The sequence below is a fragment of the Phaenicophaeus curvirostris genome, chromosome 12 (assembly GCF_032191515.1).
Source record: "Phaenicophaeus curvirostris isolate KB17595 chromosome 12, BPBGC_Pcur_1.0, whole genome shotgun sequence".
NCBI lineage: Eukaryota > Metazoa > Chordata > Aves > Cuculiformes > Cuculidae > Phaenicophaeus > Phaenicophaeus curvirostris.
The window spans coordinates 13,431,500-13,455,595 of NC_091403.1; the positions used below are offsets into that span (position 1 = coordinate 13,431,500).

The 24,096-nt window shown below is 41.8% G+C and overlaps 2 protein-coding genes across 2 annotated transcripts in view; both read right to left on the reverse strand.

The window, feature by feature from the left end:
• LYSMD4 (LysM domain containing 4) overlaps positions 1-24,096 on the reverse strand; it is a 106,201-nt gene that overhangs the window by 60,281 nt on the left and 21,824 nt on the right. The gene's annotated exons all lie outside the window — the stretch shown is intronic.
• ADAMTS17 (ADAM metallopeptidase with thrombospondin type 1 motif 17) overlaps positions 1-24,096 on the reverse strand; it is a 173,220-nt gene that overhangs the window by 31,818 nt on the left and 117,306 nt on the right. Inside the window, exons 16-19 of the mRNA XM_069867039.1 lie at positions 17,409-17,489; positions 12,096-12,253; positions 8,350-8,509; positions 6,260-6,395 (exon numbers count right to left, since the gene is read on the reverse strand). Of these exons, the coding sequence (XP_069723140.1) occupies positions 6,260-6,395; positions 8,350-8,509; positions 12,096-12,253; positions 17,409-17,489 (535 nt within the window). The remainder of the gene's footprint in view (positions 1-6,259; positions 6,396-8,349; positions 8,510-12,095; positions 12,254-17,408; positions 17,490-24,096) is intronic.

The window sequence follows — 24,096 nt, forward strand, 5'->3', positions numbered from 1 at the left end:
TGCTCTCTATTCCCAAGTCTTCTCTTAGTTCTCTTCCAGAATTGCTTCACTGAATTGAGTTGTTGAATTTGCTTGAAAAAATCTTTTTGTCATTCTGTTGCTAATTAACTGCTGATTGACTGGTGCTGTACTTGATGAACTGCCTACAACCTGAGATGCATGTGATCTGTCTCCTTCTAGTGGAAGGTGATAACCGGACAGGCCCACAGCGGGACATCAGCTGCCCACTCACAAAGGTGTCTAGAAGACATCTTTCAGGACACCTTAGTGGCTTTCCAGTCCTCACCATTTGGCTTCTGCTCCTGCAAGACCTGCCAGATACCTGCTGCAGCTGCCCAATGTGCTTTCCCTGAAGAGCAGCCAGCAGAGCGCAGCATCGCCCACTTGCTCAGCTGCCTGCAGCCACCGCATCTTGCTCTGTGTCCAGCCCAGTCCTGGCAAATTCATTAAGTTAAAACTGATTCTAGAGATCCCCACTGCAATTCTGAAAAGTACTTCAAAATGAGCTCTTACGTGGTGCCTCCTTGGATCAGAGGGTGCTAACATTACTATTTATGCCAGATTTCCAGGCTAAAACGATTTGAAACCCTCCCCGTGTCTGTTTCTTCTTTTTTTTTTTTCATGTAACCAAATTCAAAACACACCAAAGGAGATGTTTCTTAGCACAAGGCAAAAATAAGGTTTTGAATTCGTTGTCATCTGACCCTATGGATGATAAACATTTGTACAGGTTCCAAAAGAGTCTGACCGCATTAATGAAAGAACATAACCATTTGGAAGCATTAAACGTCTAGCTCAGTCCCTTCAGTTAACAGACACTCCCAATATGTCTCTCCAGTTCAGTATAATTTCCATACAGCCCTGCAAGTAATTTGCTAACATTCTCAAAGAGTTTTCCAACATCTTGCTCCCCCTCAATTCTACTATTTTTAAGACTTCCACCTCACAAAATAAATTCAAAACTGTTCTGGTCCCCACCTACCTGGGATGATAGCACAAATAAATATGGTGCAAGTAGACCACAATCAAGGACATTGACTGATTTCTCTATTCTTGGGCTGTTAAACAGAGCACTGTCACAGGTACATGGTGGAATCTAAAGGGAGAAGTGGACTCTCAGGTAGTAAGGATCATACAGATAAGCACCATGAGCTTATATCAGACCAGGAATCAAAGCACTGGGTGCTATCAAGCATTGCACACTCAGGCACCATGCTTTGAGCAGTCACTAGCCTTTTGTGCAGGTCTGTGAGGTGCTGAGCCAGCTGGGGTCTTGGATGACTCTCATAACTGGCTTCATTTTTAACCTAGCGAGCATCATTGGTGTGTGAGCCCTTGGAGAGCACAGTGTTGGATTCCAGTCCATGGATGAAAAAGTGAAAGAGGAGTAGAAGAAAGAAAGAAGCGATCCATGTAACTGCAGACCTGACCTCAGGAACATACAGTTGTTAGAGAGGATATGGAACAAAAATATAATCAAGGACATAGTGGTAAATGGATGCCACATAGGTTTCCTCCAGGCAAAACCTCATTTCTTTGATTAAAATAACTGCTTTTCCAGACAAAGGAAATGTGATAGATTTAATCTGTTTGGTTATCAGTAGAGAACTCCTTCTGCTGCATTAGAAATGTGCTTATGTAAGCTGGAGATATGCTGGTGATATGCTGGGAAACATGGATATCAATGCATAAATCATATGATAAGCGAGAGCTGGCCACAGTGCAGTGCTGTAAAGGAATATCAGGTGTGAAAAGGATTTAGATCAGTTACCAGTGGACTTCCTGAAATATCTATCTTGCTTTTGATCTGATTTAGCATGTTCATTAATGACCTTGGCACAAAAAAGAAGAAAACTGCTGAAAAAACAAAGAAAATGCTGACAATACAAAGTCTAAAAGCACTGCAAATGCAATTGAGGATTAGGATGTCATACACAAAGAACTGAACAACCTTGAGTACTGCAATAACAGAGATAAGATGAAAATTAATAGCAGACAGTGCAAGAAGTGTACTTAGGGAGTAATAACAAGTGTTTCTGCATTAAAGTAAAATTCATGTGTTGAAACAAATGAGGAGGAAAACATCTAGAATGACTGTAAGCCACAAATATGACGCAGCCATAAAAAAGCAAAGCATGCATTAGGAGAGTTACTGCCAATGAAGACAGGAGAGTATGAGAGCAACTGTGTACACGCTAGATTGGACTAAAACTGGGATTCTCCATATAATTCTGGTCACCAATACACTTAAATTATGAATTTAAATAACATAAATTAGAGCACCACTACAGAGGGTGACCAAGGCGACCAAAGGAATGAAGAATTGATGCACAGTCTCTGATCGAATAAGGAGTTCAGTAAAAGTAATGGATTTAGCCCAGCAAAATGATGGAAGGAGGAGATACACTGGTTTGCTGTATCATATGGTAGTTAGTCCAAGGTGAAGAACCAGAGAGGGAAAATAGAGTATAAGCAAAGGAACAGAGCTGAAGCTAGAACAAAGGGCTGAAACATGACAATGAATAATAAGGCTCGAAATAAAAAATCCTGACCCACATGAACAGCAAGGCCAGAAGAATCTTCCAGTGAGGGCAGGAGCCTGTGGAGCAAAATCAGAAAGGAGTCTATGACACGCTGCTGGTAGTAGCAGAAATCTAACCCTTGGTCTAAGGAGATACCTTCAAGTCCTAAACAGTGAAAATAAGGGCTCAGGTCTCCTGTGGTTTTCTGTAGATGAAGGCAGGGATTTCTGGTTTTCACGTTTCTGGTAAGTGTCTGTGTAGGAACACCACGTATTTAGCAGGTCCCTGAAAGAACTCAACCTCTATAAAATCTGTTACAGCGAAGAGGAGGAAAATCAACAGTGTTTGCATACAGGCCATTACAGGTCTAACAATTGGGAACTTTCATGTGTTTTTGGTTCTTTTCCTGCATTAGAGGGGAGCAGTTTCATATTCGTAGATCCAACCATGCATGTTAAAGTGTGTGGCCACTGGCCGACCTATGTTTTCAGTAATAACAGCTGATGTGATCTGTGATTTCTGTGTCTTGTGCCAACATGAGTCCTGGGCTTGCCTGTGTAGTTGTGCTGGTGTTCAGTGTGCTGGAAACAACCCCTGCACACTGCATGCAAGAATCCAGGTTCCATCTGGTTACAGCGGGGTTTTGTAAAAAATATCTAAAGAGCTAGGCAAAGGATTAGAATAAAGAGGTGCTAATAGGGTGCAGTTGGGACAGGAAAGGAAGCTGTAAAGAATTTAATGGAAAAAGAGGGTCGAGGAACATAAAAAATAAAATGGGAAGAAAAAGAGGCATTTTTTTAAAAGGTGAAAGAGTAACAATAATAAAGAATGAAAGATTCTTTGATTTTTGCCAGTTTCAACAAAACCCTTAAGAAAATTCTCTTCTCTTCTCTGACGTTTAATTTTAAAACATGTCTGTGTATCCAGCCTTTTTTTCATTTCTGTCCTGTGTTTTTCAGATGCGGGGTTCCAGTTGCAGAGCTCTAATCTTCTCCTTGGCCTCATGAAACCACTGTCCTCTGCCCCATGCTATTTGGCTCTCCCAAGAGGTGACTCAAGTTCTAAAGTTTATATAATTTGCAAAGCACTTTGGGATTGTGCTGGAAGAAAGACACTGTTACTAATTTCATACCCTTTTTTTACTCCAGATCACTTTACATACATAACGTGGGTTATTATTTTTTTATTTTTATTACAATCTCAACAGCAATAGCCACCTCCTACTCCTCCTGCTGCATTTATACAACATGATCTCACCTGGTCCCAAAGAGTTTGCAATCCACATTACACACAGGTTGAGAGAGGAAACAAAGGGAGCTGTGAGATAGTGAATTAAAGCCACACAGCACATCCAAAAAGAGAAACGAAGACTGAATGTCCCATGACCTGGTCCTAAGACCCTTCCCTAGAGATAAATTCTCTGTAAGGTGATGCTTCTAAATTTTGGTTAAGTGTGTAGAAATAGCTCAAAATGCACAAAACAGAGCAGGTTTCCTACAGAAAGGAAAGCGTTGTTCCTTCTTCTGCACCCAGGTAAAGGGCTGAGTGGAAATGGGAAAGGACCTTATTGTAACAAGATGCTATGATAACTTTACTTGAAACCCTAAAACAAATTCAGGGCTCATAAAGAAAAAAAAAGCATTGAAATGGTGAAAGAGAATGGTTTCTTTAAGATGTTCTTGGTCAGAGAATATGCTAAGCATGCATTTCTAATATCTGGGTGGGCAAACGCAAGTGGAAATTTAAATTCTAGAGAGGCACAGAGAATGTGCTTCTGAAAATGTTTCCAGTCAAAGGCATGTTAAGTGTGAAAGTGTGGTCTACACAGAGGGAGTGGGAGAATGTGGTCTATCAGATCATCAGCAAAGATTTTGTGGCCTTTCCGGTACTAAGCCCATTTGGTGGTTGCTGTCATTGCTCTGACAAAAAATAGACCAATGAGAGTGTCACTGTGCCAGAGCTAATTGCTCCTGGGAACAACTGTGCTAAACTGTGTCTATAAATTGCCTGGAAACTCCATACAGAAGAGGAGATACCTTAGAGTAAGATTAAGAGCAGGTCCTCAGTCCACGAAACACAATCTGGATATAGGAACAGAGTATTCTTTTCTCAGGAGGTCTTGTGTGATCTAACCCAACCCACTGTCACTGCCCTGGACAGGCAGTAATGTCACGGTGAAAGCATGGGATGAAGAGGAGACTTCACCAAGGGTTCAGGACTATGAAGATTCCATTGAGAAACAGCATTGTGGGTCTTACGGCTCTAACAGACCTGATGGTCAAATCCTCCCTTTTTTGATCTCAACTCATAGAGCCTGAAGCTGCCTAATTCTTCCAAAGCTTTGAGAATTGCTTTTCAGTATCTCCATACACCTTCCTGGGCCCTCCCCAGTCTCCTCCTAATGGCTTCACAAAAGGTCCAGAAGAAATACTTCATGCCAGAGCAGAAACACGAGCAGACGCTCCTTATTTCTGTCCTGAGAGAATGTTGGGACAGAAATCCCAGCATCACTCAATTTAGGAAAATTCCTCATAGAAATGGCAGTTGTTTCCTTGAATTCATTGGGAATTTGTCTTCCCTTACACACCTAGAAGCACAAGGGGTATCTCATTATACCTCTCCAGACCACTGAAAGCAGGATGACCACAATGCTGTACAGCAGCTACAACAGCCAGTGCAGACAGTGAACGAAACCTGAAACAGCCTGCCCTTATTGATGGATTGCCTGACACTGCATTTCCCCGCTTCAGGGCACTTTAATCAAAGTGCAGGTCTAATTAGAAGGAAGTGTGTTGTTTCTGATTTTCCCCATTGTTTCTGCCAGCAGTGCTAGCTCTGTACGTATGTGTCCCTGGCTCATGTGATTATGCAAACAGTAGGCTGGTTTGGATATTGTTGAGCTTTATCCCAAATTGATTTTATATTTTAACTACTATCAAAAGTACTTAACCTTACTGAAGAGCAAGACTGAACCTTATTATCAGCAAACAAACGAATTTGCCTTCCTATGTTTTGTCATTTTGGCCAGAAACATCTTTTTGTATACAATGCAGATCAAAATGAGTTGAGTGGTTGCAAAATTAAAAAGAGAGCTTGCTAATATTTTTATTTATTAGTATTAGATCTCTACTTACTCCTACTGATGCAGAAAAGCACCCTAACTGAGGGAAGCATCTAAACTGGTTCATCATAATTTCTTGTCTTCAGCAAGAGTCAGTTATGCTTCCAAAACTATGCATGCATTGCTAGACACTGTACAAACTTCACATCAAGAAAAGATACTTCTTGCCTAGAGATTCCAGTCCATACCATGCTAATACGGATCAGGCATGCAACACAGCACGTCAGCTGTAGCAGCTTAAGGGCTGAGGGTTGTTTGTGAGTTCTTTTGTAACACTCCTTGATGATAAATCAGACCCTGCTCTGTGTAGATTGAGAAAATAAAAGGCTAGATACACAATCTCTGCACTCTTGTTTAGCTTTATACTACAAGTTCCTCTGTCACCCAGGAGGCAGCCAAGGGAGTAAAATCCTTACTGGTCACAAATTAAATGGTCTCTGAGGTACTGAAACTCTGACCTGTTCAACAAAAGGAAATGAAAATTACAGCTAGTTCCTATGGCTAACAATGTGCCCCAATACTTTTAGACATTTTCACCATGTTCGCCAGATGAAAGCCTTGGAAACGGGTGATTTGTGAAGGAAGGATATTGGGCTTATATTTTTTAACTCCTTACCGTGATTGGCAGGGGTGTGTGTTACATTTCCTGACCTGGGGCTCTGGGCGATTCACTCGTTGGCAGTCACTGTCATTCACCAGTGTCATGGTCTTGTTAATAATTCGAGTACAGGACACAATAGTTTTCCGTTCACCTACCAGACAAAAAAACCCCAAACAACAAAACTCTGAAAAAGGAAATCAGTGGCTAAGAACAAAACCCTGTCAACATGTTTACTGAAATTTGACACCCAGGAGCTCCCTACTCTCTCCACAAGACAGAATGGGCACAGACCCACCACCTCTGCAGTCTCATTTCCTGCTTCTGTCTTACCTTTATACTAGTCCGGGGTGTCTTTTTTTTTCCAGAAAACCCACAAATCTTTCCCCAATAATTCTGAAATCGAGTGCTCCACAAGAACAGCATGTCGGGCTTTCTCTTTCTAGTGTTTAACATGGAAACAACCTTGAAAACAATTTGCTTTCATTTTTGGTTCCTCCTCCCCAGGCAGCTGTGCCCTGTAATCACCTAGGACAGATGCTCCAGCTGTGAAAGCTGAAGCCATGCAACCACCCACCCCTCAGTGACTGGTAATGACAGGACAGTTGCCTCTTGCTGATCTCCATTCAGGAAGGGTCAGGCTGGAAAGAAGTCACCAGGGTTTAGGACTGATAAACTGGGCTTGTTCATATTTCACAAAGAGCTGATCTTCTGGTCCTCCAGATATACTACTTCCAAAGCCCCACCAGCATGAGACATATCAGAAGCAGTCTGCATTTCTCACATAAACTGTCTGTGCATCATCAGTTTTATTGAGACACAGCAGCGTGGCCCTCAGGGTTCACCCTTCCACTGTGTGACACTAGGGAAGCTGTGCCACGGAGCAGCATGACAATGACCACATGTGACACAGAAAATGCCATCCCTGCATCATGTGACTTTGCCTTACTGCTAATTATTTTGGTTTCTCAGCTCTTCTCTGTAACCTTGAATCTGCATCAACTTGAGTTTATTCATGTTCTGCAGAAGATAAAAAAAAACAAACTCGAATTCTGTTAATAAAAAAGTCTGTCAGGAAAGGGAATGGCCCATCCCAGTGTCAGTAAGTAGTAAAAGCAAAAACAATTGCCATCCAAGCTCCTACTAGTGGGAGCCATGTTGCCAGGTACTGATTTGATTCAAATACATGGCAAGGCTTGCGGCACAAATCAAGAGCCACAAAAAATTTCCTACTCATTCATGTGAGAGTTTAATGGCTCTTTGATATCACATTATTTGAAAAGGTGAGGAAAAGTGTCTGTTTCAAAATAAGTTCTATTTACAGAAAAAAAATAAAACCAAGAATTCACTACACTGAGGACAGTGAGCCTGCAAATGTGAAGACGAGAACTCTTTCTTTATGTCATATAATATGATAAATAATTGGGCCTGCTGGTGAAGAAAGACTGTCCAGAACACATGGAAATGATCCATTTTCCTCAGAGAAAAGACCCACTTCTCCCAGCACTGAAAATTCAGTGGCCAGTGGCTGACAAACCAGTATCTGGCTTCACAGGTATCAATTTCCCCCAGGCTCTCAGCAAATCTGTCTCAGCACATCCTAGGGATCATCTGAAAACTGCATGTGCTCCTGTGCTCCCAGAGAGTCCACTCCACATTAAGAGCACCTGACTCAATCTCCAGGAGTTGTCACAGCAGCACTGCCCCTGCGTCACCCCTGGGGAAGGAAGTGTCTTTCACAGAACGTGCCTGAACACCTGTGAAAACTCTGCTCCAAGAATGTGACGGAGGCTTGAGATATGGGGCTGCACAAGCGCCTTGAACCATCCGTAGAGCACTAATCCAGGTGCAGTTCCAGCCTCCGGTAATGAGCCGACAAAGCAGTGTCCCTGCCAAAACACTGGGTGAAAATTAACTGTGGGGATGTGGATGATAGCTGGGAGAGCTGGTGAGAATGAGCTCTCATTTGAATTCATTATGGCAACATCCATTTCCATGGAGATGTTTCCTTCATGCTTTGGCAACGCTGTCTTCGGCAGGCACCTCTCTAATGCCTGGTGTCTGCAAACACTGAACAGCAAGTCCCACAAGCTTCCACATGGCCTTACCTCCTCCACACTGCACGCTGCACCCTTCCCATCCGCTGTGCGTCCAGATGTACAGAGAATCCTGGTGCTTTTCTGGCTCGCTCTTGTTTTCAGCAGTATAGTTTACAGGAATGGTGTATTCGTAATGAATTCCATAATTCTGGTCATGAAATAACAGCACCTGGTTCATCAGGAAAAGAAAGGCTGTTAGAACACAGTGTGTGCTGGGAAAGCAACAGACTGCAGAGGCAGCAATGCTGGAAATGCTGCCTCGGGCCAGTATCTCTAAATATGCCTTGTGAGGGCAATCAAATCTTTATCTAGAAACCTGACATTACCTGACATGAGCAAGAACTGCTCATGCTTTGTGAATATTTAAAACAGCATTTACTGTTGCATTGAGCTGGACTGCAGCATCCATAGTTTGAAGGCAGAAATGTTTATTAATACACGTGAAGGAACAAGGAGATCTTTCTCAAAGCAAAACCAACTAATGCAAAAAAATATCATGTGTCTCCTGAGAAATGTGGCACCTGAAGTAAGCGTGACTATTTCTGCTCACAAGCTGCAACAGCAGGATTTTATTGTCTCAGAAAACTGAGGATGACAAGGAAGAGCCATATCTTTTAGCTGCTGGCAACGTATCTCTTTTCATACCCTGCTAGAGGAAGGTGAAACCTGCTTCCAGCAGCAGGCTGATTATTTCCCATGGAGCAACAAATGATGTCTCTAGTGTTATTACTCCAAAATTCACTATTAACAAAGACAGAGGAACAGAGGAAAATGCTTATTTTTTCACCATAGGCAGATGGCAGTTCTTGTCCTGTTTTGATTTACATGTTGGGTTTTATTTGGCTCCCACTTTCACTGGCTTGAGTTGGAAGTGACTAGGAGATACCCAATGGAGTATGATGTCTCTGGAATCTGAGTCACCACACAATCCATAACTGCAACACAAGTACTACTGTAATGCTGATAACTGTGGCTTTAGACTTACTTATAATCTCAGCAGCATTAAACAGGTGAATTTTACTGGTTCTTGTCACCTGCTGAAATAGGAGCAGCACCTTATCAAACAAGATATTTTACGCAGGGCTATCGTAAGTTAAGCAAGCAGCTCCCCAATTTAAAAAAGCCAATTTGCAAATGCTATTTTCGCCCAACAATTATTTTCCATTCAGATTTGGAGAACACATTCTTGGTTAGCCAATAATCTCATTAAAGCTGTCACAAGCTCGTTTTACCAAAAAAGTAACTGTGTATGCTGAAAGAAAGGGTCCAGCTTGCAGCCACCGGCATTCTGGTCTGTCCAGTGAACACTGTGGAGCTACACAAACTCAGCTCCCCCAGAATCATCTTCCAGAAGATATGGGGAACAAAGTTATGATTTTGCTTCTGTGTCAGAGGGAGCCTTACTACCAGAACTGAATCTCAAGGTTGAAACTAGTCAGCTGGGATTACAGTTTCAAAGGGTTTTTTTCAAAACACAACTGGGAATACCAGGCAGGCAGAGAACTCAGGTCATGCTCTGGCTTTATTTAAGTGCATGAGATACAAACAGCTTGTTCTACAGAATTGATCAATCAGTCTTGTCCAAAGCATCTCTATGCTCTGGGAGTGTTTGGTTGTCCTCTGCTGCCAAGAGGAGGTCTAGCACAGAGCTAGTTACACAAACATTAATTTCTCCAAGAAATATACTTACAGCAATGCACTTGGAGAAATGCCTCACGTATTAAAAAGCAGTTCCTAAAAAGAAATCCTTATTATCTCAATATGAGTGCAAGACTAGTGAATCTAAAGGCCCATATGTAACCAATTTCATGCAATTTCGTAGCCATATATAATTGGGGTGTGTGTATGTGTGTATAATTGGTTTCAAATGCAGGTCACAGTGGATTGACTGAAGCTTCTGGCTCTTTGTCAGTCCAGTGTATTCCACCACTGTTTGAACAACAGTTTTCTATTTAGAGGGAACTGGTAACCATCCTGCCTTTCTTGCGTTGAAAGAATGAAACCCACTACCCTGTATCAAGGAAAATAATATCTGATTTGAAGAAAAGACGTCATGTATGCTTTGTTTATTACTGGCAGTGATTTTAAGCCACAGGTTTTATTTAATTGTCTGGTAGCTTTTACTTTCTTCCTTTTTAATAATTTCTGGGGCAAAGGTGAAGAATGATAATTTCCTCTGCTTGTATCTGCTGAAAATGCCAGTCTGTATTTGAAAAGGATACTCATGGAGAACCTCACAATCACTAGTTTCCTATGCTAATTGCTTACTCCCTAATGAAGGGGAAATGAGATTTACTGATGCTGATGTTTGCAAAATGCTGGTACTGAGTTTTACTGAAGTACACCTCAATCAAGGAATGCCCTGGAAGGTTCCAAGAGCTGGCAAAGGAACCCTGCACAGCATCTTCACAAACAGTACCCGTGCAGCTCCTTTTTCTTACGTAAGGCTAGGAAGACCTTGGCAGTATAAAACACTTTATCAGAGTCCTGGTTTCAGGAGGGAAGACTTGCATTAAGGCTAAAGTCAAGCAAGAAGCTGAGTTTTCTGATGATGAAGATGGCTCCTGTATACGCTCCCCCTGTGTGGGCAGACCCTGAATTACATGATTGAGTCAGAAAGGTGCTGGTGTGCCCAAACCTGCACCAGTGACTATTTCAGTAGTAACCTCTTTTAATCCATCTTTATGCTGGTCTGTATGTGAACCTAGTAAACTCACTCATCTGTGTGATAAAACAAAGATGAAACACCTCATGTTCCTATGCAGCATATTTTGACACAGGGAAAATACTGGCAAAGTGAAGATTTACTATTATTTTGTGTGTGTGTGTGAAAAATTCAAGCAAATTACCAGATTTTTAGCAGTGCTTACATACAGCCTGCTGTGAACAAACATGGCAAAAAGTCACAAGGAAAAGAAACAGTACACAGAAAAATGTAGTTGGATAAAAAAAATGATAGGAAACAATGCATACATTGAAATAATCTATGTTTGTATGCAAACCTCACTATAGAAACTGTAAAGCTTCCGGCAGACTTTCAACTAGTAACTCCTATATAAGACACCCACTATTACAGCTGTCTTAGAGAGACATTAAGTTTACCACTACATTAAGGGACTGGCCCATGAGTCATGACACGCCTGGTTAACAGAAGGACTACGTCGTAGATTAGGAAAAACTTTCAGAACACTGTAAAGTATATAAAATTAAAAAAAAAAAGCAATATAAAGAAAGCACAGAACTGTTCTGTGTGCAACTAAGTTACTATAAAAGGTCAAATTCAAATGTATCACCTGTACATCGCAAATCTGCATCGCTTCTGTTAAAGCAACAGTGTATTACAATACAGAGTACATTCTGACATCAGCTGAGAAGATAATCTGGAAAATACCCTTTCATGTATGTGAGCAAGTATGTCCATGAAATAAATAAAGAAGGCCCCTGGCGACCTATGTCCCCTAGAGTGGACCTGTCACATTGTCTGCAAACCATTACAGGGTTATCCTCTGCTGGACACAATCCTATTGGGATGCTGCATGTCCTTCCAGAATAGAGCATCATTTATTTTTGGGCAGGGAGCTGGGTTTCTCCAGCCCTTGCAAGGCTGCAAAAGAATGCTGCAAACAGAAGCACTACCGTATACCTTTAAAAAACTCTGGTGATGGAAGCAAACAACCAAAATTTAACTTTCAGCTAGGATATAAAACCTTTATGTTGCATCACTTAAGAAACACAAAGAAAGGATATAAAGTTACCATCAAGTGCAGTGGTATTTTAGTTGGTCCTTTGGCAGAGATTTTCTCCCACAGACCCCTTCGCACGTACCGGACAGTAGTGCCTGCGATCTGAAACTCACCAGGAAGCTCAATTTTCCAGTCGCTGTTAATGGATCTCTTACTGGAATCTTTTAAAGCTGGAATGAATCAAACACCATGGAATGAAATGTAAGCGATTTTGTAATTACAATACAAACTGTTGAGCCTCTGTCTCAGCCCAACTGAAGTACAAGATACAATAGTCTGGTAACAGATGCGAGTTTAAATGAAAAATACAAAAGTATAATTTTACCTGACTCATCGTAATGTCTCTAACTTGGGCATGTTCTGTATTTCAGCTGAATGCATTTCTAATTGTATTAACATTGCTATTAAGATACAATAACATCATATAAATTTTTCTTGCTAAGATTTTACTACCTAAAATTATGTTCTGCTTTCTGAATAAACAATGTTCTCTAGTGTCAAAGGTTTGAGGTGTTCTCTGTACAGAGAACATGCCCGAACATTTAAATGCAAGAGAAAAGAGTGTGCAGAAGGAGTTAAAAAGGAAATAAAATGAAGGAAAGATAACGACCCACTGTACTTGAAAAAATACTACTACTTTAGGACTACATGGTAGAACTCTTTTTCAGTTCTTCCTACTTCTGGAGAATGTCCAAATTCTGCATAAACTCGTACTGTTGAATTCAGTTGTCTATACAGCTCTGCTTTTGCGAAGGAAAGCTTGCACAACTGAAATGTTTTTCTTTGATTTTTAGTGAAGAGAGATTTAATTTGGATTTAAAAGTAATACCAAAAACTACAGGATTGTGCAAACAGGCAAGAACTACAATGTAGAAGAGATTGCCTAGGAAAGTGCAAAACTTACTGGACCATTTTCCTCAGCCAAGCTGAGTGGAGTACAGATTGTAAAAAGAGCATAATTAGAGAACCATCAGTTATGGCCCTAATCCCTCTTGGAATAATCTAAATCAAAGGTTACATGGGTAACATGTAGGCATGTATGTAAAATGAACACACCTGCAAAGTTTGTTATGTTGGAAATAAACACTTAGATCACTTTAAGGATTATTCTCAAATCTAACTAATTAGATATTAATCTCAAGAAAATGGATGGCACGATAAATTTGGACACATTCACCAAACTGGCAGACAGGATGAAAGAATCTAACACCACAAAGCAGCTGTATGACCTAAAGATAATTCTGGTGAGATGCTTACACACTTGTAATGTTATACCCTTACAGCTACTAAAACTGGTACTTGGGGTGAAACAGCCTGAGAGCACCAGTGGCTGTAAACCAAAGTCTGATTTGCAAGGCAAGATCAGTACATTTTTATGTAGACTGTTGATCCTGAGACTGACAGAGTCTGGCAGCAGCTGGGTTCAAAGATTCTCATTCAGGTAGTACATAATGAAACCTATTCTGAGTATATAATGAAACCTATTCTGATCTTCAAGCATAACATAAAATTCATAGATCATTTCCCTCTAAAGTCTACCTCCAAATGTAGCAAGACAACTCTGGGATTTTCAGTTTCCAAGCAGAACCAGCATTTGAAACTTTGTGTGAGAAAAAGATGAATCAAATCTCAGTGTTGATAGACAGGTGAAGATTTGCAAGCTCAAAAGAAAACTGTTCTGAGTCGGTATGTGCTCTATAATGCAAATGCTGAACAAGCTAACATTTAGGTGTCATAATTACAAAGAGAAATCAAGTTACAGAGCAGAGAACGGTCAGCAGACAGAATGTGAACTTGGCAGATCAGCTTAATGCCCCCTTGTGCTTAATCCTGGAGGGGAGAATATTGCAATCTGCAAACATTACCTACAGACACAATTTAGAGTGGCCTTTCCACTGTTCTGAATTACTCCAGATATGGTTTTGAGAGTTAAAAAAAACTGTACAGGCATTATAAAGCTCTACTATCAGAAATAAGCAGAGCTTATGGGCAGGATTCTTGCTGATGCCTTCCTTGCTCTCAAAGGCAGAAGCAGGTGAGATATGATCTACCCCTGGGTTTGACAGACACCAGGCCACAAATAAAAATCATCACCAGGCGAAGAACAGCCTGGCACAGCCACACCATTGCTTTCAGAGTCCATGAGCTGGACACATGCCTACATCAGATACTATTGGATTCCAGGGTATATGCAGTCTCCTCTGACAAAATTTGTCTGACTATGGAGGAAAAGCCCAGACAGGAAAGCAGCTGTGCATCCTTTTTGCCAAACAGTCCTCACTGATTTAAGCTAGTGTCCACAGGATTTATTTTGCTTTGGACACCAGGCTCCAGTTCTCCTGGGACACTATACCTCAACTAGTAGAGAGAAGCACAGCTCTTTCTCTTATCTCCACTGTGGATGCATTTAGGCAGCAGCAAGAATCCACTGTTACATCTCTAAGCTTTTCCTGGCTCGAAATTGTACAGTAGAGAGTAAAAGAAAAAGGAACCCCAGCAACAACTCGTAGCTTCTTTTTTATTGTTGGTTGGAAGACAAGAACTGACCAATCTACTTTGAAATGTGGCTTCTAGTCAGATCTTTATTTCCACCTTGGGTCCCTCCAGTTTGCTTCCCAGCCTGTGGACACAAACTGCCAAGGCATTTCCTCTTCAAGGTGGTTTCTAAGTGTTACAGCCAGCCAAGGCAGCCAGCGTGGGTTGCTGTAGGTGGAAGGAAATTCTTCAGGCACTGCTCCCAGCACAGGGAATAATGATTCCAAATTACACTGGGCTTGTTTCCAAAGTGCTGTACCCAGTTTGGAGCGGAAATAGGACTTGATTGGACTCAACTTTGTCAGTGTAATTGAAATAGAAAGTCCTTCCATACTCAGACCTGTATTTATAATGCATTATATCTTTCAGAGTGATTGGATTTTTGTTCCCTGGAACATCTTTTTTGTCCTATTGGAACACTCTTGCTGCTATTCTTCTGCTTAGGCTAGCAAGACATGGGGTATCTTTCCTTTGTGTCCAGTGCTCCTGGAAAGAGAAAACCCTGGAAAGCTTAGAGAGGTCCCCCTAGCTCCTGACCATGAACCAAAGAGCTGAAAGCATCCAGAAACTTTAAAATAGCCAGATTACCACTTATTTGATTCAATTTTTGGTCTAAGAACCATAGAAGAACTTTTATCTATCTTTATGTGATGCACGCAGGGCCAAGTCCTGCTCTCAAATATACACAATCCTACTCTTCACCATCCAGTGTGGAAATACCTGCTTTAGTCAAGGTTATGTGGTCACCATGAAGGACAACCACTAGCTCCACGTAAGAATCTCAGTCCTGCAGCTATCTGCCAAAGCCCAAGCCCCAAATAAATACTCTGTGCAAATCCCACCAAGACAAATAAAAAGGCTGGCTTCCAGAAGGCAGAGTATTTGCAAAACTCAAAGAAACACTGGCTCTCATTGTTCCACCAGTGCTTTGCTATGTCAAACATCTTATGTGTAGGCGTAATCCTCTCCCAGCATGCCTGGCTGCAGTGTTAGTGGAAATACTAGCAGTAGTGATACGTGCTTCATACCAAGAAGTGGCACACAAGCCAGCACTTGTGGCCTAAGGGCAACTGAAGGACAAGATTTGCCCTCTTTCCCCCTGCCCCCAAATCTAGAATGAAAGACAGGCAACAAAAGCAGTGATACTACCAGCTTTGGTAGCATCTCAAGACAGAAAACCAATGGCACTAGACCTGAAATCCTAAGACACAGTCACTATGTAAATGTTTTCAGTGGCATCCTACATCTAAGTACTGGATGTTGATGTCTCCTTTTGGCAATGGAGATGGAGGGCTATAAGAAAAAGACATGGAAATCAGAAAGCAAGGTTCCTAGTCTGTGCTTTGCTACTAACTCCCTGCAACACCTCAGCTTCCTCTTCCACAAAACAGAGAGCAACAAGCTTCCTAATCCTCTCAGAGTTCTTACCACAGGCTTGATATATCCCTGGAAGAAATTTTGTCTTTCACAGTGCTTTTCTATCTGAAAACCTTGCAGCGTCTCCACTCTGAGAAGCTCACTTGGAGAGAAACAGAACATGCACAAGTAAAAACAGCACCTAATACTTCCCAGGCTAAGGGACAGCTGGAACATGCATCTGTTCCAACCACTGCAATGAAAATATCAGCATGTGGAAGGGCTGGAACACTGTCGGACAGAGAAGGACAAAAATCATGAGTTAATGATTTCATGAACAGCAAGAAGAGCTTAGGTTTGACACTGCAGGGACCTATAAGCTGCAAAAACTCACTGAACAAAGGAGGAAGTTTGGGATTTTCTCTTATGCTTTTGTTTTCCCACACATAGCTCCATAGTGTAAAGAACTTGAGAGACAGAAGAATTCCCCCATTTACACGTGGCCATGCAGATCTGAGTGTGCAATTGATGTTTCAATGTGCTGGCTGTTCTTTTGGGCCTTGGACAACTTTCCTTCAACTCCCTGCTCTGCCACAGGGTTTCTGTGTGATGCAGAGCAATGGGGCATTGGCATTTCTGTGACTTGGTCTCCCTAGAAGTAGATGGGAGATAAAACTCTTCATGTATTGCACAGTAACGACACAAAAAGAAACATCCCTAACATCAGAGAGAAGCGGCAGAAGACTAGACCGACAGATGTGTTGTAGTTGATTGTTTGCATTTTACAAACACCCTTCCAGTATTTAATCAAAGTGATTAGTAACTGAACAACAACCTCACATACCAATCTGACCCCTCACCCATGCCTGAAACTTTGTTTCCAACAGGGAAAAGATGAGAGGAAGTCTGTTCCCCTCAAAAGGAATGCAGAAGTAGAAATAAGAAGAGGAATAAAAAAATTATTTGGGCTGAGAAAATAGAAGCAAGTGGACTAGAGGCTGCAGCTAGCCCATCCCTGAGTGCAGGATCAGGTCTTGGGTTCAGCATCGGTGAGAACCTGCTGTTGCAGGAAATGGCACAGGCAACCTCATGTTTAGGCTATTGAAGGCTACCAGTTGCCCTGCCCTGCCTACGTTCAACCCAGTGCCAAGTTCTGTTCAGGAACTGTTCTGCCTGTATAAAAGTATTCTCTAGCCCTTTCAGGTTGCACAGGGCCTGAATGCATCACATACTATCACACCAAGAAAACATCATGAAAACAAGACATGAAAGCAAAAAGAGTTTGCAACAAGAGCAAAATCAACAGCCACTTCTTGGCAACAAGAAACCTGCCATCTTACAGGCAGGTTTAATTGACCCTTAGAGAAGGGTCATTTTGACAGAAAACAGAACTGAATTTAGAATCAAAACATTAATTCCTTTTGTCTTTTTTACCCAGAAAACTGTGCGCAGGTTTATCCTCAACGACTCTGATCCGCCGGGCACCTGCAGGGATCACAGCTGCTTCAATGTAACCTGTGTCAACAAAAGAGCAGAGGGATGAGAGCAGGCCAGCCAGTCCGAGGTATCAGTCCTTCAGTATCTCACCATGAACAAACCAACTCCTTGTCCAGGTCAGGGAACTTCAAATGAGATCCCTGCGCTGGCAGCCAAGTTTCACTGCTGTGACATGCATGGTTATGACTCATGGTTCAGCCTGAGAAGATGGAGAGAAATGCAAGTGTGCTGCTTAATTGTGACTTGAGGCTTGTGCTTGGGCCTAAATAGATTTGACCCCTTTGATTCACCCTTGCCCCTCATGCAGTACAGACGGGGGTGCGTGAGAGCTGTTCCTGAGCTGATGCAAACTGTCCCTTGTCAGGAGCAACACTACATATCGTGGAACAAACACCTGTGATTTGAAATGAAGTTCCCAATAGATGCTCCTATTTTTCCCTCCCCCAAAAATTCTGCTCAAGGCTGTGATTGGCATCAGAGAGGACTCGCTTCCAAAAAACATTTTGATGATGCTAAAATTAAACAGGAGGAATTAGAGGGACAGCTGCGGGGGGAGGCAGTATTTGTTTTCAATCACACTTCAGCTTTACAGAAAAACTCTGGAGGCTATAACAGTACTGACCCCCTTGCATCGGGCTGCTGAATAGAATCCCACAGCTCAGCTTTAATGCAAGAGCAGAGCTGAAAGTTTCTCAAGAACTGGCCACCAGTCACCTCTAAACACTGCCAGTATGCGCATACCAAATTCCACCTCCTGAGCATGTGAGGCAGTGAGGAACTTTTCACTGTACCTCATAATTTTTTATAGAATTCTCTTGGTTTTTATCTTTTTGAAACTCTCTTGGTCTTTTCATGTTTCCAGCAACTGGCAATACGACACAACTATGCAACTTCCAACTAACAGAACGATCAGAATAATCAGGAGCTACAAGGAGCCCATTTGCCTCCACCATGGAGCCATGTGGAGTTAGGGACTTGTTCCATGGTGTGGAAGCGGTACCTTTAAACTACAAAGTTGAGCAATATTAGGGCCCATTTTAAAGGTCTGGGAGCCAGGCAGAGTTTTTCCACTGGCTCCGTTGGACTCCGAATCAGGGTCCTGGATACGACACTAATCTCATTGCAACTACGACTTGATTCATTCTAATTGGCCATGCAGTTTACTTTGCAGTGTACAACTTGGCATCTCTTTGGGGTTATTGCTCTCCCCTTTCTTTGAGATGCTAAATAGTTTATCCTGTATGTTTTCTTGCCCCTTTTTTTGCCTTAAATGGCTGTGTGAAAGTGTTCTGTGTCAGCTCTGCCTGTATGGAAATTGTGGGCAGTCTAGAGCAGTGGTTTGGAGAATTGCTGGCAGGAGCAGTGACTCCTCTAGCATTCAGCAGTGTTTGGAGAGCTGTTCTAGGGACAAGTGCAGCTTAATGGCCATGCTTCAGCTACACTGGTAAGGGGAGCCTCAAAGGCTGACAGCCTCACGCATCTCAGGTCTAAGTGATTCTCTTACTACTATGACAAGTAGTAAGACAGATGGGGATTTTGGGTCTCAGACTGTGGATTCATTACTATCCATCTGAACCAGGAGAGCCCCCAGCCCCTTTGTTATGCTATGAATATGGTCTGAGTTCTTGGCTTTCACAAGGTGCACCAGGTGGACAGTTGATGGGGACTAAACACAATCCCTCTTTCCTCGATCACCATATCTGAATGGCTGGTCCTTTTTGCACTAATTCCTCCGTACTTCTCCCTTTCTCAGATATCTCAGGAACAGTCAGTCATCTCTTGCAGGAAAAACAGAAAGAGGGAAAGCAGAGCTGCAAGCCGTGTCTGTGTACAGAAGCCAGAGCAGCGGCTCTCCCATCCGCTGTTACAGAGTGGGTTTCACTGTGAATAACCATTACTTCCAGGGTCAATTCTTTTAAGGCAATACTGAAATGTGTTATGAAATCAAAGCAAAAACATATTAGATTTTATTATTTTAGACACTGCCAGGAGTTGTTTTTTCATCAGCTGAGATACTAAATTACAGACAAAACAGAGTGCTTCAGAAACGAAATCCTCACCGCACCCCATGCATCTGCATATAAACCCAACCAACAATTACCACCAGACATGAGCACACAGCAAAGATGTGATTAATGACAGTCCATCATGGGGAAATAGCCCTATGACACACCTGATACCCCTGTTAGGAAGCCAGTTTGGAACATGCCCAAGTTTCAGGTAATTTAATGTACATACTGTGGGACTATTTACTTATTTATTTTTTAAATCGCATGCCAGATACAAATGCCCAGAGCTAAATCGTGCAGAGGTTGGATACTAAATTACACTGAGTTTAGTGGAAAGCCAGTCAGTAACTTCAGTGAACTTTGGATCTGTCCCCTGACCAGCAGCAGCCAGGAGTGTGTCACACTGCTTTAGAGGTGAGCAAGCTGTGGAGCTGTGCTTGAGGCTCAGCTAGTGCCATAAATACACCCTCATTTCATCACTGTGCCATGAGAGAAACACCACGTGGAAAAGTTGACTTTTATGTTACTTTTTACAATGGTAAATAGTGGAGTGTAAGCTATTAATAGCATATTAGTTCTAGAGACTGTTTAGTTTGGGCTTACACCAGATTTTTCTCTTTATGTAATTTCTAATCCTGATTGATGGCTTTGGGGGTTGTATTCGCAGCTCCTGAATAAGAAGAAACATAGTGTGCTAACTCACTGAAATCATATGGCACAAACCTGTCTGCTGACCTCCACTCTTCTGTTAACAAACTGCAAACCACTTTGCAGTTGTATGGCTCTAACCAGTCCTTTCAGAGACAAAGCACAATTTTTGGGCATGTCCCACTGGGAGCATCTCGACACTCTCATTCACTATTTCCAGCAATATTGTGCGAGTTAGTGGTCAAACCCTATTGCAGACTACTTAACGTTCATGCAAATTTGCCACAGGTACAAACTCAGATCACTACCACCACTCCAGTCTGGTTCTTAGAGCTAATGTGAGGCTTCTGGTCACAGAATATTCCTGATCTTTTAGAAAACTGCACCAGAAAACACCTCCATTGTTTTCCAGGCACATTTTATTAAGCAAACTGTAACTGCAGATTGCCAGAAAGATTATCAAGCATCAGTTAAGTAAGACCAAAAGAAGTCTCAGAGTTGGCCCTCAGTCAAGAACTCTCAAAGATCTGTTGGGTCTTAGGATGATTGTCTGCAATGCAAGGGTTTGAAAGGTTGGGCTTAAAGTTCTGCTTTAAATGAGGAACTGGGTAAAGACTGATGAGATTTGGCAACTATCAGGCAGTATTTGTAGTAATTTCACCCATAAATCAGCCTGTTAAGATGAGGCTTTGAAAGTACAACAGGAGAACTTCATTATTTGATAATTTATAGTGCTGTACGTAGTATACTCCACCTTGGGAACAGTTACTTTGGCATGCACCAGTCTTTCTGGATAATCTGCATTACATCAGTGTCTCAGGAATGTAAGAGCGTGATTGAAGCAAATCCTAGATACAAATTATATGGTGTAACTCGTATTAGGAGAGACATCAGAACAAAGAGGTGGCTTTGTCATCAAGGAGATTAATATGTGAACAGTGGCTACTGTATCTTCATTTAAATGCTGGAGAGATTTCCAAGAGGAAAGCAGCTCACACAGGAAAATCCATTGTTATTATTCCCAGAAAGAATAGAGAGTTTAGTGTGAAATACAGAATGTCACTGATCTACTACAAAACTGTTCTCCTGGTTCATATGGCAATGAAAGAGGGACGCTGAGGTAAAGGAAAAATTATCCCATGGCTGGAAGTACTGATCTCTGGGCACTGCACCTTCATATCTTATTCCTGTGCACACATGAAAATTAGGTGTGAGAAAGTCAACAGTGCTTATCCCATTATCAAACTTGCTAAAGAGCTTTGAACGAAGATCTTGGAGTAGAAGCCAAGGAAATCAGAGTGTTCTGCCTAGCTGCTGGTCACGGCCAGCTCAGCTTCCTTAATATTTTAGGTGTAAGTGCAGCTAGGCATCTCAGTTTCCATGACACTTCCCACACTGCACTTTTTCCTGACTGCTAGTTGTTGCAGTGGAGTGGAAATATGTCCAGTGCATGTCCATTCTCCTAATAGCTTTAATGATTCTCATGTGCTATTAGCTTGAGAGCAATTCCCGCATCGGCACCTGTCCACTTCCAGCCATGGGATAGCGCATTTGGAAGAAAATAATTTCACTGTGGAGCCATGGATAGAATTCAAAGCCTCCTACTGTCACTGTGAAGCTGGTTTCTAAACTGCATGTTCTGCTTAAACCTCTACAAGACATCCCAGAGTCAGCCCTAGGACTCTGTTTTCTCATAATTTATATGTATGCTGAATTGACAAAAAAGAGTCCTGGCCAGCACTACACAACTACTGTTCAAACACCCTTTCTTTCTTTTAAATATTTGCTGTACAACTAATGCGCACAATAAAAAGCCTGGTTTTCCACCTTCATTTCCCAAAATGGCAGTCACAACAACTGGCATATCTCTCCTTATTATATTCTGCCATTAAAAACCCCAGATATCTGTTATCTTTCTTTTGGATCCCAAGCAAAGGGTAGCAATGAAAATCTGGATAAGGCTGAGAAAAATCAAGAGACACAGATGCAGGTCTCATTCTTAATGCAAGTCTTCGAGCATTATAGGCACAGCCTTGGAGTATGGACAGAAGTTAGTGATAAATCAGCTATCCAGCAGCTGAGAGCCAAAGAGCTGTCCACTATTTCTGGGCCCCTTGCACAGTGGCAGGGAGACAGAGATGGACTTCAGAACAAGTCTGTATTTGTTTCTGAAAAATTATTTTGTAGAAAGAGGTACAGGGCATGCTGCCAGTCAAAAGTAAAGCTCAGTCTAAACAGTGCATTCAGTTGGCCTACTGAAGACAGCCAGCTGCACAGAAGTGTATGTGATGTCTAGCACCACAAAAAAGGCTTCTGACCTCCTCCCCAAAAGAGAAATGGAATCCATTTACAGCTGGATCAACCTGCCTGACAGGTGGCAAGATCTGAACTGCTACACCTCCTAGAGGCACTTTGAATGTTCCACCATCATGCCCCAGCAGGGTGGCAGAACCACATCTGTGACATTTAAGGTTGGAAAAAAAAGAAATAGGGCCAGTTCTTTCTAGTTGATTAATGAAAATCTGTTTTTTTTTCACACAGACAGTTTTATATAAGGAAAGGATCTGTACTTGATACATTTCACAAACCAAGCTAAATAGTAAAAGGACTTGAAGTTTATCCATGGCTCTTGATACCAATCTCCCCATCTAATCCAACCAAAAGAAGACAAAGAACCAACACCAAAGGATGCCACCAACACCTACTGACACTGCAAACAGCATTCAAGTATCTTACATGAGAAACACTTGGGAACAGCCTTTGCCTTTGCCATCACACATGTGGAAACCTTCTTACAATGACTATTGGTTACTAAGAAACAGAAAGGAGTTGGCATGGATTTAGTTCAGTTAATAGGGCTTGACAACATAATTTGCAATCACAGGACATAGAGGGACCAATCCCACAGTCAATGGAGTTCCGCGCACAGAGCAGCTGAGGGTCTGGCCCAAAGGCTGCAGCTGCAGTTTCCAAACCAGATACCATTCCAGAACAATCAGTGCCTTAGTATTTGAAGTCTATTCTCTTCTGAAATAATAAATCAGCAATACTTGACTCAGTGTGTTAGCCTTGACTTGCATCACAGCAAGTTCATGGGAATTTTTCACTGTGTGCCACCATTTAGACATCCAAACCCTGAATCTGCTTCCGTGGTCATATTTGTCCCAGCTTCTGTCAGGTTTTTGTACATATTTGCTCGAATGCCAAAGTTAAGAAAAAAGCTCATGTTTTTTCTTGAGTAATTTCATGTTCACTTGTGATACCTCAGACCCAATCCTGAAGATTTGCCACCTGCATGAGATTTAGTAATTACCCTGAGGACCTGATCCTGTGAAACAGCCACATATGGACAGAAACTGCTGGGAGCAACTCACAGTGCATAAAACATTTCCAAATCAGGGCTGCAAATCATAAGTGAAACCAACAAGTCCATTTTCAGTGTCTAACATAAAAGAAATCCAAAAGTAGGAAAACATGAACAATGAACAATTAAAAGACTATAAACATTCTTTCCATTTTACTAGGCTATCATCCTCATTAAAAGAGCACAATTAAAAAAAATAAAAAGCAAAGACGATTTTTAACCTAGAAGAAGATTGTTTGGCATATGGTGGATGTCACTTTTTAAAAGTATTCTCACATAAAATTTAATTCTCTTTAAAAAATCAATAAAACAAGAGTTCTAATAAAAGTTTTGGAGATTATAATTGTAAAAACAATACTCTTATAGATTATGTGAGGTGAGTAAAGGTGGAAATATTGCATTGATAAAGCAAAATTTTGACATATTTGTGCTTCTGAGATGACCAGCAAAGAACAAAGACCAATAAATGCCTGAACATTGGCCATGGTTCAGTCAGCCATCTCTTCTCACTAGGTTATAAGGTGCTGGGGGTGAAAGCCTCCTGTAGTGTCCTGGCAGCCAGACAACCAGTTAAAGCTGAAACTGTTCTGTTCCTACAGCCTTG